Below are 15,416 nucleotides of genomic sequence, written 5' to 3'. Positions count from 1 at the left end.
AGTTGGCCATGAATAATATAGTATTTCTTGTCATTTCAGGTTAGGTACGTAGATAGAAAAACATCCGTAATAATACTTAGTAGCTTTAAATACAAAAAATATCTATAGATAACAGAAGCAGGAACCACAAGAACATTAATAAATTAAATAAAGATGCAGTTGTTGAGTGACAACCCTTTATAGTGTATCTGAATTATTCGGCAGGCTCTAATCTAAATGGCTATCACATCTCTGGCCACAGCATAGCCACATTTTATCCCTACACACATCACATCATATAAACTTGCATATTAAAACAGAACTTACAGGAGTTTACTGCGCACAAGCTCAAGCTCCTGGAACTCTTGCTGTTTGTCCCTAATGGTTTGTAGGCACGCAAGAAGGGCAGCATGGTCACCAGTGTCAAGCATCTCATCTTTAGGCTTCAGCTGGTCCCAGCGGGCCTTAAACCGCTCCAGATCCGCCCTGTAGGCGTCAATGCGACCAGCTGCATTACTACGCATCACTTCCACCTAAGGAAGGAACAGAGTAAGAGAAATCAGGTGTCAGAAGAACACAGAAGAAGAAAGGAAGAGTGTTTGGGGTAAATGGAAAGGGAAAGAAAGATGGAAGGAGCAAAGAAGAGTTGAAAGACTTTAATAAGTCTTCCAATAAGTTGGAGAAAATTCCTCATGAGAAGCTTTTAAACCATAATCCAATATGTGTGAGTTTATGTTACCTGTTCTTTGACCATGAGCTGGTGGCTTTCCATGACAAGTTCCAGTTTGTCCCACTTGGCCCTGAGTGAGGACAGCGAGTCCAGGCCGGCCCCAGCAACTGCTCGCAACAAGCGATTCTTCTCCTCAGCACACTGGAACTGAGGTAGGATCTATGCACATACATACAATATACAGTAGGTAGGTAGGTAGGTAGATAGGTGGGTACACTTATGAATTCATGTATGTCACATTACTGAAAGTAGTGGCTAATGAGTTACATTTGTTTGACTGGTACTAAAAAAGACCTATTTTGCACAAACCCTTTAGAACTATCATTTAAGAAAGATCCTAGCCAGAGTTTAGGAGTGTGTTTTTCTTACTTCAGGTTTGCGGGCTAGTATCTGGCTGTATTTGCCACTGGCCGCACCAATCTCCTCCATGCTCTCTGGTCGAGTGGACAAGGCCTCCATTGACTCTGACACAAAACTGTCTATGGCCTGTGTGTGGCCTGCAAGCAAGAGAGATGACATGCACAAATTAAGAAGGAAACAGAAAGGGAAAGAGAAAGTAAGAGCAGAGGGGATGTCATTGGTTCAAGAGAATAAAAAACAAAATCAAAAATTAAACAAGAACAGAGAAAGAAAGGGAAAAGATTTGTCTTTTGATGTGTGTAAATTAAACAGACAACTTCATTCAAAAATGCTATTTTAATGTATATAGTGTTTGGTCACTATATACAGGCGTGCATAAACCAAAAACAAAGCTAAAAGAAATGAAAGTAAAAAGTCAATTGAGTTATCTGTCTTTACCCTGTATGGACCTTCTTAGTGATAAGAGCAGCAGGTCAAACAGCCTCTGGATCAGATCATCGATGACAGCTTTTACTGGCTCACAGTTGACTGTAATACAATCCACCTTTTCCTGACTAAGGAGGAGGAGGGGGAAGAAGGAACAGATCAGTGCCTGTCAGTTGTTAAATGTATGAATAAATTCCTGTTAATGGTGTCAATCAACATGTGACCTTTCATGAATCAAATAACTGAATGTAATCCTGAATGTAATTAATAGAAGAGAGCTACAGTGAAGACGAGATCTGTATCTTTTTTTAAAGTTGAACAAAGAATTATAAGATTAAGGTCTTCTAGAATGAATGTGAGACTTCACAAGTGGGCTTTTATAGAAGTTGTAGTCATGGGAAGCTGCCCTGCATGTTACTCTGGGCTGTAGTGTAATTGGGAGGAGGCCATTAATTATATAGTATTAAATCAGTGAACTGCATCAGTAATAATAAGTACCTAAAATTTGTAGCTTAAACACAAACATAACTATAGATAACAGAAAAATCCCAAGGCCACTAATAAATTAAATTAAGTTGGTGTTTCCTGTTGAGGTTACTTTTATACTGTTTGCTTTTACTGGTTCATAGTTGACTGAGATACAGTCTACCTTCTCCTGACTGTTTGTGGTATCAATTAACATGTAACCTTTCACCTAAAGAATTGAACGGAAGCAGAACAAGGGGAAAAATTGTATAAGAAGAACTCTGAGATTCCAGATTGAGATGAGTCTGATTAGTTAGCTAAAAAAACAAGGATGTGAAAAGGATAATAAACCATTGGAAGTGATCCGTGAGCTCAGAATTTTCTTAAAATTCCATGTCTGGGTTTGATGTCTGGTCTTATAAACACACTTTCCCACGCTTTTACATTGTCACCTATTTCTGACTCCGAACAAGTGATCTGCCTGATCGAAATAAATGATAGTGTGATTATATGTTCCAGTGTTTCCTCTATGTTGATTTTGTAGCGGCGGCCCGCCGCTGTTAAATTTCTGCCGCCACCGTATCAGAAATGGGGCAGACGCACAATGTAGTCACGGTTGCCTTTTAAATTATCCTGCCGACATAATGCACCCCCGTTGGCTGCCGTTCACATTGCAATTTAACAACAAGTAGAACTATTCAGAGGTTATTGGGGCTGTCCAGTTTAACTCCACATACCGTTGTGCTGATGTAGCTTATTGTCAAAACGTTCGCTTTCTTCCAAGTCGACTAATAAACTAACAGCTCCACCAGTTCTCAGCTCAACGTCCTGATATCAAACATCTGGAAACATTAAAATGGTAAATATATTTGTTTGTGTCGCAGCGGAGTGTCACTTCTGTTTCATACGTAAAACGTTTGCCGGCGTGACGGGGGGGGGCTGCTAAAAAAAAAAAACCAAGAGGAAACACTGTGTTCAATCTTATGCTTCCTGATGTGTGTGGGTTTTCCTCACTATTTTGCAATTAATATGTATTTAAAAGTATTATTTAAATATATATAGAATATATATATGAAAAGAATAATATAAAAAACATTTTTGGAAATAGGTGTTATATTTGGGCTGAGTTTGGTTTTCTATTAAGTCGGTAGAACCTTGTTGTATTTACTTGTGTTTATTATGTGTGATGTGTACCTGGGCAGACGTTCTGACTCCTTCCCTCTGGCTTTCAGGGCCTTGAAGTTTCTCTCCCAGTCTTGCACGGAGTTCAGATGCTTCTCCACCAACTTCTCCAAATCAACCTGGCCCAGTACCACCCACTCCTACACCACACATACACAGAGAATAAATGTGGTTAACTGCAGTGCACATTTCCCAATTTTAAATGTCTGTGCCAAAGGTGACAGAAGCTGCACGTCACACATCTAAATAAAAACAGAAGTAAAGGGGGGATAAAAGAGAAGTCTGGTGTTGGCTAAGGGCTTCCCCCTACGTTTTAGATATGCATGGTTGCAGACAGAGGGGAAAAGATAATATACTGTGCTCACTGTTCTATCACAGTAATATGAAGGGGGAAAGTGCTGACAAGGAAAACAACAGAGCTTTAGGACATAAATAGAGAAGCATGACTAATTTTCTCTTTCAAAGAATATAACACAGCAGTGCTTCCTTGCAATGCTTTAGTGAGAAAAGGGAGCACGGTGGCTCGCCTGGTAGATCACGCGCTCTATGTAGGCTGGCTCCTTGACGCAGAAGTCCGGGTTAGATTCCGGACTGAGTCCCTTTGCTGCATGCTGCCACCCCCCTTCCTGTCTATCTTCACCTTTTCAATCAAGTAAAGGCATAAAAAGCCCCCTCCAAAATAAAGAAATATATAAAGAAAAAAGGTGCGGAGCCATAAGAAGTGTTCTAAAAAAACTAATAAAACTAACTACAAGAGGAAACTATTAATCATATTGTATCCTACAACTATTAGGCAATATCAAATTGACTTTTGAGGCCAGGCTGAGATCTCTGTAGTGTCAAAGTTTCATTTTGTGTAATGAAAATTACCCTACCAGTAAAAGCCCTCGCAATGCTTCTCTTAACATTATACAGATGCTTTTTAACAGGATGGCTGATTAATAATCTAATCATAATCATAATTAGTAAAAATCCTCTGTTGTTCAGGCACCTTAAACTTGTGTTGTATAGCCTGCAGGCGGCTAAAGAGGTCCTCGGCCTTGCTGAAGATGGTGAGGAACCCAGAGGCATTCCTATCAATCATGACACCGAAGATAAGCTCCTCCCCCTGGGCACTGACCCCTTTGAACTGGTTTGGGATCGAGATGAACCGCTTCATCTCTCTGAAATAGCGTGCTCGCACCTCCTCAAATGGAGGACGGAACTGCAAACGGCCCTGCCTATTCACAAGGAGAGGAAAAAGTAACAAAGGTACATTTCAGTCTTTATTCACTTTTCACTAATCAATTATGTCTTTGTAGGAGAGAGAAAGAAAGAAAGAGAAAGATAAGACAGTCAAAGAGAGAAATTGTGATATAAGTATGAGAATTATCAGGTGGGGGAAGAAAGTCAGAAGTCGCTGCTAGTTGTATAGTTTATATGTGAGAGAGGAAGAGAAAAAGATGACAACCCACTCAAAAGGAGTTACAAGGCAGAGAGAGAGCTGGAATAAGAAAAGAGACACAAAGAGCGACACAGAAAGCTGGACCATTAAAAGTGTGGGTACTGACTTGAAAGTGAGGTCTATGTGTATTTCGGGCAGGTTCTTGTTCAGAGCCTCCAGTCCCGTCTGGTACTGGTGTTCAAGAGCCTTGTATAGCTGATGGTTCCAGTGCTGACGCCATGCCTGCATATCATCAGACCTGAAGCCCTACACACACACAAAGCATGCATTAGCTTTCCAAGGAGGAGAATTAAGATTTTTTTGTACAGGTTGTGTAATGTCCAATAAAAAGCTTAGTAAAGGGCACTAAAAATAATTTTGACACGTATACTTCTGACTGTAATCAGTACCTGAGCCTCCAGAGTGGCAAAGCCAGTACGGAGGTCCTGAAGTCCATCCTTCCAACGCTGCTGATGTCTCAGCAGGTCCACATTTATCAGTGTCACCACCTGAGAAATGTACCCAGAGGTGTGCAAACAAATACACAGAAGAGCAAGACTTTAATTATAAATCTCAGATTGTGGTTCCAAAGAAGATTATTTAAATTAATGTCAACTGCCTCTGTATTTAATAATTTAATAAAATAACTGAGGTCAAAAAATAACCACATACTGTAGTATACCTTGTCAATAAAGTCAGTGTGCCATTTGCGTAACTTCCTGTTCTCGGTGGAGAGTTTCTCAGCAGCAGACTGCAGCTTGGTAATGTAAACTTCCAACTCTTTGGGGTTGTCCCAGGTGATCTGCAGTTTACCACCCGATTCCTTCGACTGAGATCGAGGATTCTGAGGCAGAAAAGCAGAAAGATTATTTCAAAGCCAAGATTCAAAATAAATGCCAGGATCAATATTTAGATGACAAGTAAGTTTGTTGTTTAAAATATGTTGTAGTGTTGAACTTTCAGGAAGTACAATTCCTATACTTTCCTATAAAAAGTTTCAAAAGTATAGAAAATTATCTTTTTTGTTTGACGCATGCTCACAATAAAAGTTAGGAACTGGCAGCTTTCAATTTCCAACATAAAAAAAATAATAATCATAATTATAACACATTTTATATAATATTTAACAGCTTTGCACATACCTTGATGACTTGTTCAAAGGCCAGGGCAAGACCAAGCATCATAGGTCTCTGAGAGAGAATCATCTGCTGGTCAATGGTGTTGTAAAAATGGGCCACCTACAACACAATGACACTTTGTTACAGAAATAACGAGACAGAAATAAATAAATGAGGAAAACACAGTGTGTACTGACCTACACTCTCACCTGTTTTAGGACAATAGCTTGTCTATGGAATTTGTCGGCAGTATTAGAAGCCTGTTGTATCTTCGCTGGGATAGGAAAGCCCAGAGCAGAAAGCTGCCTGACCTCCCTGAGCAGACTGACCAGTCTGTCTGAATACTGGATCTTCAGCCTGCCGTCCACATGGTCCAGGTCCATAACACGGTTACTGGCTTGGAGACTATACAGAGGGAGACAATTAAATTGGAGAAATACAGAATTTAAGATCCACTGAAACCCGCAGCCATTCCAACACAAGTGCCCTCGATCAATGTGCAAAATAAGATGAACATGAATATTCAGTGATGAAATTCAGTGATGCTCTGAACTTTTCTTGTATGTCTTGTTAGTTGAGGTCACAGTGTGTGGTGTTGACCAAACCTGATCCCTGACTTTGGGTCAGCCAGTCCAGACAGTATTTCTCTTGACCAGTCTTCGAACTGCTCCTGTTCATATGCCCTGAGACCTTCTAGCAGGTCATCACAGAAATGTAGGAATCCTTTGAACCCAGACAGATCTGAAAGCAGTGCCTCAGCTATGCGCACAGAGTCCTCAACCTAATGTAAGAAAGCAAGCAGACCAATATAAAAGGAATCAGTACATACTATTCCTTTCATCATCATGGGGCCTATTTGTAATTGTAACATCAGTAAAAACCTGTATGTCATGACCATCTATCTAATTATCTGATAAAAGCTCATTATTTTATGTGAAAATCATTGATAGACGAGAAAGTCAGTTTAGTTGTTAGTCTCATACAGTACAATATATGTGCACATGTGAACATACACACAAACTCAGTTACCCTGTGTATGAGCTGTCGGACCCAGACAATTTTGTTGACCACTTCAGGAAGGTTCCTGCCAATGAGTGGCCCAGACTTGTCTCCAGGGCCTCCATGGCAACGACCCTCAAAGTCAGTCTTCAGGCCTAAGAAAATCAATAAAGTAGAAAGGCTTCAAAGATGAGGAACAACAATGTGTCACCATTGACTTTGCCTACATAATACACATCATTTTATACATCCAGCTAAAACTTGATTCACTTATTCTAAGTCACTTACTATGAGTAAAGCTGCCTGTACTTCAGCTAAGAATATATTGCTACTTATAGGACAGAGCCTTTCCATGACAGGACATTTACTCTCTGACTTTCAGACTAAAGACTCTACAGTCTGGACCATGGGTTTTCTAAGTCTCACACTGTGGGGACCCCCCGACAACACTAAGACAACAGCGTCTAAAATAAATCAGCTTGACTCAGTTATGACTCTGAGAAGAAATCAGAAACTGTGGCATTCAGCCTCTATGGGTATGAAAGTACCTTATTTGCCTACATGAGCTGTGTGTCACAGGCACTCCCAAGCTGACTGTGTTGATAAATGGGACAATGACTAACTTTCTGTTGTTTTTAGAACACACTCTTCAAAACCAGTCCACTAAACTGCGGCATTTAAGCACATGAACACAGAGGATGAACTGGGTTTATTAAAATGTTATGCATTATGCTTCAGTGCAGGCACATTAACTCACTGTCACACTTTCCCTGAAACAGAAACAAAGTTAAGTGTTTTGAGGCAGAACTACACTGAACAAAATTATAAACATAACACTTTTGTTTTTGCCCCTATTCATCATGAGCTGAACTCAAAGATCTAAGACTTTCTCTATGTGCACAAAAGCTCTATCTCGGCAAAGGAGAAGTGCTCATTAACACAGATTTTGACAGATTTGTGAACAATATTTGAGAGAAATAGGCCTTTTGTGCACATAGAGAAAGTCTTAGATCTTTGAGTTCAGCTCATGATAAATGGGGGCAAAAACAAAAGTGTTGCGTTTATAATTTTGTTCAGTGTATGTACCTTTGTTGTAGTCTAGTAGTCTGGCCAGCAGGGTGTCTCTCTCCGACTGCAGCTCTTTGCTGATGGTGGGACGTCGGATCAATTCCTTGTGTTTTTGAAACACCTGCAACAGCTAGACAGCAAGCAAACACATAGACAGGCATATAGAGTCAGTTCCCACATGAACACACACCCACACACAATATTTTACAACATGAACTGAAGTAGTGAGTTTCACTACCTGCTGTGGATTGTCCTGCACGTCAGCAATGTAGCTCTTTAGTCTGCCAGCAACCTCCTGCTCTGACGGAGCCATTAGGCGCTCAAACTGAGCCACTGCTGCTCTCCAAAGAGGCTAAAAAACATATAACAAGCAGTCAAACTCTAAGTTAAAGAGGGATGTTTCATCCTTTCCTAAATTGATTGTGTAGGAAAAGCATACTTAAAATATCCAAATAACCATTGATATCTATAAAGCGCTTATATAAGGGATCAAAATCAAAATTAACTGTAGCGATCAGCCAAATGCTCCTAAATTGGCTGTAGCTGTTAAGTGTGAGCATGGCTGGAGGTTCCCCTTAGCCTGGATGGTAATCTGGTGGGAGTGGCATTAAGCTGACACGCAATGAAGAACCTGCACCCGTACCATATCATGCCTGCATGGAGGCGCTGTCACTGTGCACTCAAGTGCGAGCATTAAGAAGGCTAATTCAGGGTAATTCAGGGTAATTCAGAATTCTCACACGCACATGCACACTTACAGTTTCCCACAACTAACCTCAGTGTAGGGATTGTAATGGAGAGGGTTGAGTCCTGAGAAAGGCTCAAAAACACGATCTGAAGTCAGAGCCTGTTGTTTCCCTCCTGGCAGCAGACGCAGCAGTTTCTCATGAACCATACGCAGAGTTACCACCTGGTATACATAAACAGAGCAAGTGTTGTCTATCTCCACAATGTGACTTACAATCTGTGACTGAGTTTTTCGATTATAGTACTAATTCTAAGATACTGTGTGTACGGGTATGGGAGACACACTTCAATTCTAAAAAATAGCGATGTCCATACAGGAAGCTTGCTAAACTGATGTCCATGTCAAACCTCTAATGGAAAATGCTATCAGGGCAGATATTAAATAGTTCCCACACTTATAATTCTGTCCACAAGGGAAATGATACAATTTGCTACGTCAAGTGAGGTTTTAACAGCATCATAGGTCTGCACCACGGTTAAGCAGTGGTCTTGAGAGGAATGAGTCTGTTCTACATACACTGTTATGGATACAAACAGCTACTAGGAGCAGATAGTTTATCAAAGGCTGTGTCCCAATTCAGGGCCTCACTCCTACATGGTCTGCCTTTTAAGACAAAACATGTCATAAAGGGTTGATAAGGCTGTCCCATTCCAAAGGCTCATTTAAGTCCATTACATTTCACAAAGTGTGTAAAGACAAAAGTTCATCGGATCAAATCTGTGCATGCATGAACATTTCATGAATGTCCGATGTGAGTGGGTTACTTTCTGGATAAATAAGGTGCTTAACAAAGAGTACTATAAATGTAACATATCATCTTTAATAATAGAAGAATTATTTTAAGGAGAACATTTTGTATCAATCCATTTATGCTTCACTTTTCCTTCCTTGTTCTTGGCTCAAAATAAACCTCAAGTGGAAATTCCATTCACAAGTGAAATCCCTTCATAAATATGCAGAAACAAGGAAAGGACAACTAAAAGGATACTTGCACGTATAGTTTAAGCACTGAATGTGATGTAACCACTGTATCACAATGTCACGTAGAAAAGGAAAAATGTGCACTAATGTCGATTCTACAGAAAGTGCTTTCTTGACCCTGGATCAGAACAATACCTTACCTCATCTAATCTTTTTGCAAGGCAATGAAGAGTTTGGGGGCAGTGCTTGTTTCCCTTCCACGGATGGGGGGCATGTCTCTTCCATACCTGAGAAAAAAGGCATGTTTTCAGTGTTTACCATAATCAACCTTATGATCTCCTTCTAGCTTTTACTTCACAAGATGCTGGTTTGGCCAAATTGTATGTTAAAAGGTATTCTCTACAGTTGAATTTAAGTGAGGTGTTTTATTATAACAGAAATGGTAACGATTAAATTTTTTGCACCATTTTGTGCATACTTTTCTCCCATTTATACTCTTGTATACCTGTCCAGTCAGATGCTCACAGGCTACGACCCATTGTTCACAAACAGCAACGCCTGCTCTCAGGTTCTCTCTCACCGATACAAATGGCTCCTCAAAGATTTTAAGACCGCTTAGCTTCCTCTGAACATATCTTCCCAGGACTCCACCTTATACATAAACAAACACACCGAGAAAGAGGCCAAATATTTAATTATTGACAATCCATGTTCTGTATATACGTTAGGTACTACTTACTGGGGAGTTCCTAGGAAAACAAGGTTGGTTTCATTTCTCAAAACATGTGCACTTCATCAACAACCAGACATGGACATCTTTACACACATTGTATCTTAAAAAAATCACATCAGCAAATGTTTTTCATTTCATGTTTTTGGTTTGTGTATGTGTGAGAGTCCCACCAATAACATCCATGAGTCGGACCATGCGTGTTTCTGGATAAGGTTCAAAATCAGTCTGCCTCCAAACATCATCCAGACTGTCTCTGCTCTGTTCCACCAGATCCACAACATCAGACATAGACAAGCCATCTAGACCACCATACTCCTGGTGGAAACACAAAGAGAGTTTTTTCACTGCAAACTGAAATATTAGCTTCTAAACATGTTAATATTAAGACACAATTTTAAGGTTTTTAAAACTGAAGATATAATGGCTTTCTTTTACCAACTAAACTCATCGCTTAATGAGTAATTAATAATAGTAATTCAGTTCGCAACCACCATGAATACATATAAAAACAATATGTAGGAAATGTAATAACACTAACGCCAGTCCTGATACATGTATATGTGCATGCATACCTTTTGTATGGGTTTAAATTGCTCAGTGAAATATGTAGCCCTTTCTCTCACACTGTTCTTCTCCGCAGACTCAGAGAGATCGGCCCAGTACTGGAACTCATCACTGGGAGTCAGGATGCCTGCATAGTGTGGAGAAAATGTGAGTACATCTTCATCTTCAAACAAATCAGTATGTATCCTGGTTCATAACAGATTCAGTTAAGAGTTTTTTTTGTTTGGTCTCCAGGGGGTTAGTTTACTAGGCAACAGGAAGTTGCAAATGCAAATCATGTTGAGCCATACACCTGTTAATACGTATTATATTTGTATGCATATATAAGTCTAATACAGCACGCTATACAGTCACAGGGTAACAACTGCTTCCAGCAGTAAGAAATAACTTTTCCATGCCACTTATATCCAAACAGGTATGGTAAACACTTACCTTTTGTACATATTAGCAAGATTTTGTATATACACATACCAAAAACATCTTCCTCCGTGCGGCCCTTTTTGGCAGAGAGTTTTGCTCCAGACTGGCGGACCACTGTGCCCAGGCCAAGCTCCAGCTCACTCAGCAGATCTGCCAGCTTAGGGTCAAATGCTGAACGCCAGCGCTCATCCTTGAGGAAAGTGAAAGAGTGTTACTTTTCAAGTTTAAGACTAAATAGTCTCGTTTGCTGCTCCAGCCTTATTTGGGAAATCCCATATCAAAAGCTTTGAGGGAAAACGCTTAAAAAGTATTTATATATATTATAATGGTGTGGTAATATTAATTTACAATTATTTGTTTCTTATTAGCTCAGGTTATTATTCCTTTTTAATTGTAATAGTCTACAAACGTATTCCAACTTCACATATGTTCCAAATAGCATCTTCAAAAATGCTGTATCTAGTTGCTTTTAATGTCGTTAGCTGTGTGATTTAGCAGAATCTCCCACTGTGGTTGATGTTACTACCGAAGCCTAAATCTTTCAAAAATCATCTATGGAATTCTTCAATACACAAGGACAGGCTCACCTTCAGCAGTACAGGACCAAAGACTTGTCTTACAGCCTGGTAGAGGCTGTTGATAGGAGACTCCAGCATGGATGACACAAGGAGACTCTGGTGAAGGTTGTCTTCTGTGATCACTGTGGGATGCAGCTTGAAGAATACCAGCACCTTCTCTCTGCTGTCCCCCGATGCTTCAATCTGACAAAGGAAGATGAAAGACAAAAATTAATTGTTAAGCCAACACATGATGGGTTAATTGTTGTTGTTTTAAGTATGATGCATGAATAAAGCTACATTACCTCCACATATACATGCAACCAGGTTATTAATTTGACACATACAGTGATATGTACAGTCAAGCCCGAAATTATTCATACCCCTGGCAAATTTTGACTTAAAATTACTTTTATTCAACCAGCAAGTTTTTTCTTGATTGGAAATGACACAGGCTTCTCCCAGAAGATAATAAGACGATGTACAAGAGGCATCATTGTGGCAAAAAAAAATTCTCAGCTTTTATTTACATTTGAACAAAAAGTGGCATGTCCAAAATTATTCATACCCTTTGCAAACTGTCACAGTGTATGGGAAAATCCAAAGTTCTATACCATTCCAAATAGTCCAAGCTGTTCTAAGGCATCCTACTTACCCTGATTCATTGGGAACAGCTGTTTGAATCAACTCAACAGGAAAGGGCTATAAGGCCATATCTAAATGTTTTCAAGTTCCAGTGGCTACAGTGCAAAGTATTATTAAAAAATACAAGACGTTCCGCACTGTGGGAAATCTCAGAAGACTTGGTCGGAAGCCAAAAGTGACACCTGTGCTGGCCAGGAGGATAGTGAGAGAGGTGAAAAAGAATCCAAGGATCACCACCAAGGCCATCCTGGTGAATCTGGGCTCTGCTGGTGGCATCGTCTCAAGGCAGACAGTCCAACAGACACTGCACACTGCTGGGTTCCACAGACGCAGACCAAGGAGGATGCCACTTCTCCAGAGAAGGCACACAAAAGCCTGCTTGGCCTTTGCAAATGATCATTTGGACAAAGAAGAAGACTTCTGGTCTTCTGTTTTATGGTCAGATGAAACAAAAATTTAATTGTTTGGCCACAATGATGTATCCTTCATTTGGCATAAAAAAGGAGAAGCCTTCAACCCTAAGAACACCATCCCCACTGTCAAACATGGTAGTGGGAACCTAATGCTTTGGGGGTGTTTTTCAGCCAATGGACCAGGGAACCTAATCACAGTAAACGGCACAATGAAAAAAGAGCAATACATCAAGATTCTCAGCAACATCAGGCAGTCTGCAGAGAAACTTGGCCTTGGGCACCAGGGGACATTTCAGCATGACAACGACCCAAAACACACAGCAAAAGTGTTTATTAAACATTAAACATTAACGTAACAGAGTCCTGACTTGAATCCAATTGAGAATCTGTGAAGGGAGCTAAAGATCAGGGTGATGGCAAGGAGACCCTCCAACCTGAAAGAGTTGGAGCTCATTGCTAAAGATGAATGGGCAAAAATACCAGTGGAGACATGCAAAAAGCTGGTCAGCAATTATAGGAAGCGTTTTTGCTGTAATAGCCAATAAAGGCTTTTCTATTGATTATTGAGAAGGGTATGAATAATTTTGGACATGCCACTTTTTGTTCAAATGTAAATAAAAGCTGAGAAATATTTTTTTCCACAATGATGCCTCTTGTACATCGTCTTATTATCTTATTATTTTCTATCTATCTATTTCCAATCAAGAAAAAACTTGCTGATTGAATAAAAGTAACCCTAAGTCAAAATTTGCCAGGGGTGTGAATAATTTCAGGCTTGACTGTATACCTACCTAGAATGAGAGGGTCAAATGAATTGAAGGCATTTTTGGGAGTAATGTCTCCTTTCTATGGTATTTTCATTGAGTGACTTATTCATTGTCAATTTTGTTTATTTACTCTACTTAACCAATTAACAAACATTAGTTTCACGTTGGGAATTTGCCTTATGAGCCCTGAGGCAAATCCTTTCACATGGATTTCCACCCCAGGAAACTTTAACACTGTAATAACATGCAACCATTGTTGTTACCTTATTTGACAAATGAAGGTCATTGTCATGTCTGCTGACGGACAGGACAAATTCATTCCCATCGTCCAAGAAGTTATTGAGCTCTGGGCTGTCAGCCAGGGACGGCGAAGGCTTTATTCCATAGAAGTTTCCAGTCGTGGTCAGGATAAACTTTTTGCGAGCATCATCTGAACCGTGGGGCATCTTTCAGCTACAATAATGTACTGCTGCTGAGAAAGCTGTAGAATACAAACAAATAACATTGTAAAGGACCACACTATGGTACTGATATAGCTTAATGGTTCTTATACCTTAAAACTTTTTGCTTTTCAAACGTCCCTCATATAAATGAATGTAAGCACCTTAGAGTCCCTGTTTGTGACCGATAACCCATGAGAGGCACAAAACGGGGCCATATCTCTAACTTCAGTTAAATCCAGCGTTGGTTAGGCTTTAATCTAATAAAGTAATGTAACTTTGTGCCGACCCAGAAGCAAGGGAATTTACCAACTTTAAGACCAGACATCGGACCACATGACTGCTCAAGTTCTATCAAACTATAAGTAGTTGTACCAATGGTTGTTAGGGGACATTTAGCGTATTTGAAGCAGTCTGAGCACTGTGAAGTTAACGTGCTAGTGTCGAAACAACGTTAACTTATTAAACCAGCATACACGCACCCTGTCCCCTTTGCTTAAGAAGCTTCTTCTAATAACATGGTACGGATTTAAATCATGTTTGAACAGTTATGGTGCAGCAATATAGCTCAGCAATGGCTACAGGGGGGGCTAATAACATCAGCTAGCTAGCTAACCTAACGTTAGCTCACCGCCTCCGTTAAAGTTAGCCAGCTGGCTACGCCTCCGCACGGTAGCAAGCTAACGTAATTGAAACATTGGTTCCATACCGTTTTCTAGTTTCGTAGTTTCTGGGAACTTCATTCATGAAGTGAAGCTGCAGCAATCTGTTGCTCGTATCTGTGTCTATATTCCAGCGTTATGCTTGCGTGGTTACCAGGCAGCAACTACGGTCCCTGTACCACGTGACACCGCGGAACTAGAGTCCTACGCAATTTACTTACGCCATTTACTTAAAACAGGCATCACCCATTGTGTGCGTTTCAGTACCTCTAAACTTGGCTTACCTCCGTGGGGTTTTCTCCAAGGTCTTTTGAGAAGCTCATAGTGTTTAGGAGAACTGGTAGTAGTACTGTCCGGACGACTTAAATGGCACCATACATGACGTTTGTCATTTTAAAGTAAGACAACACAACTTAATGTGTAAGCATTCAACTACCACAGCTCCCATTCGGGTTTTAACATCGTGCCAGCTGCTCATGGTGTTATAAATGTATGTAACAAATCTTGCAGCTCATATGCTCAGCATTACCATTAAGAGAAACAGCAAGACATCTGTTTCTCTTTCTATTATTTATGTTTAAAATGTCTCTTTTTAATTGAATGTTTGTAAATTGTGTATTCACATATTGAGTTGTAACAATAGGAAAAGCATAGCCTAGGTGTTATTACTAATAACATTTATCCATGTGTGTAACAAGGAGTTATTCATTTTCTTATTTGCACTGACCAGTGTTTTTCCCACTTTGACCTGGCACAATGTTTTGACAAAGGCCTTAAAGTAGCCTTCTGTTCCTTC

The 15,416-nt window shown here is 40.0% G+C and overlaps 1 protein-coding gene across 6 annotated transcripts in view; it reads right to left on the bottom strand.

Annotated features, from left to right (window-relative positions):
- The window catches only part of LOC127361717 (cytoplasmic dynein 2 heavy chain 1), a 150,939-nt gene extending 136,160 nt beyond the window's left edge, over positions 1-14,779 (bottom strand). For all 6 annotated transcript variants that reach the window (XM_051396538.1, XM_051396542.1, XM_051396540.1 and 3 more), the window contains exons 1-24: positions 14,668-14,779; positions 13,782-13,999; positions 11,724-11,897; positions 11,188-11,326; positions 10,725-10,843; positions 10,323-10,467; positions 9,925-10,070; positions 9,620-9,706; positions 8,526-8,660; positions 7,989-8,102; positions 7,769-7,880; positions 6,713-6,837; positions 6,289-6,464; positions 5,893-6,088; positions 5,708-5,803; positions 5,248-5,409; positions 4,976-5,074; positions 4,693-4,832; positions 4,134-4,362; positions 3,155-3,282; positions 1,508-1,623; positions 1,079-1,206; positions 719-868; positions 307-512 (exon numbers count right to left, since the gene is read on the bottom strand). In XM_051396538.1, coding sequence (XP_051252498.1) covers positions 307-512; positions 719-868; positions 1,079-1,206; positions 1,508-1,623; positions 3,155-3,282; positions 4,134-4,362; positions 4,693-4,832; positions 4,976-5,074; positions 5,248-5,409; positions 5,708-5,803; positions 5,893-6,088; positions 6,289-6,464; positions 6,713-6,837; positions 7,769-7,880; positions 7,989-8,102; positions 8,526-8,660; positions 9,620-9,706; positions 9,925-10,070; positions 10,323-10,467; positions 10,725-10,843; positions 11,188-11,326; positions 11,724-11,897; positions 13,782-13,964 — 3,305 coding nt within the window. In that variant the 5' untranslated portion in view covers positions 13,965-13,999; positions 14,668-14,779. The remainder of the gene's footprint in view (positions 1-306; positions 513-718; positions 869-1,078; positions 1,207-1,507; positions 1,624-3,154; positions 3,283-4,133; positions 4,363-4,692; positions 4,833-4,975; positions 5,075-5,247; positions 5,410-5,707; positions 5,804-5,892; positions 6,089-6,288; positions 6,465-6,712; positions 6,838-7,768; positions 7,881-7,988; positions 8,103-8,525; positions 8,661-9,619; positions 9,707-9,924; positions 10,071-10,322; positions 10,468-10,724; positions 10,844-11,187; positions 11,327-11,723; positions 11,898-13,781; positions 14,000-14,667) is intronic.
- Positions 14,780-15,416: the final 637 nt, after the last annotated feature.

The sequence above is a fragment of the Dicentrarchus labrax genome, unplaced genomic scaffold (genome assembly GCF_905237075.1).
Source record: "Dicentrarchus labrax unplaced genomic scaffold, dlabrax2021, whole genome shotgun sequence".
Taxonomy (NCBI): domain Eukaryota; kingdom Metazoa; phylum Chordata; class Actinopteri; family Moronidae; genus Dicentrarchus; species Dicentrarchus labrax.
The sequence above is the reverse complement of the archived record's forward strand: the minus strand, read 5'-3'. Positions and strand labels throughout refer to the sequence as shown.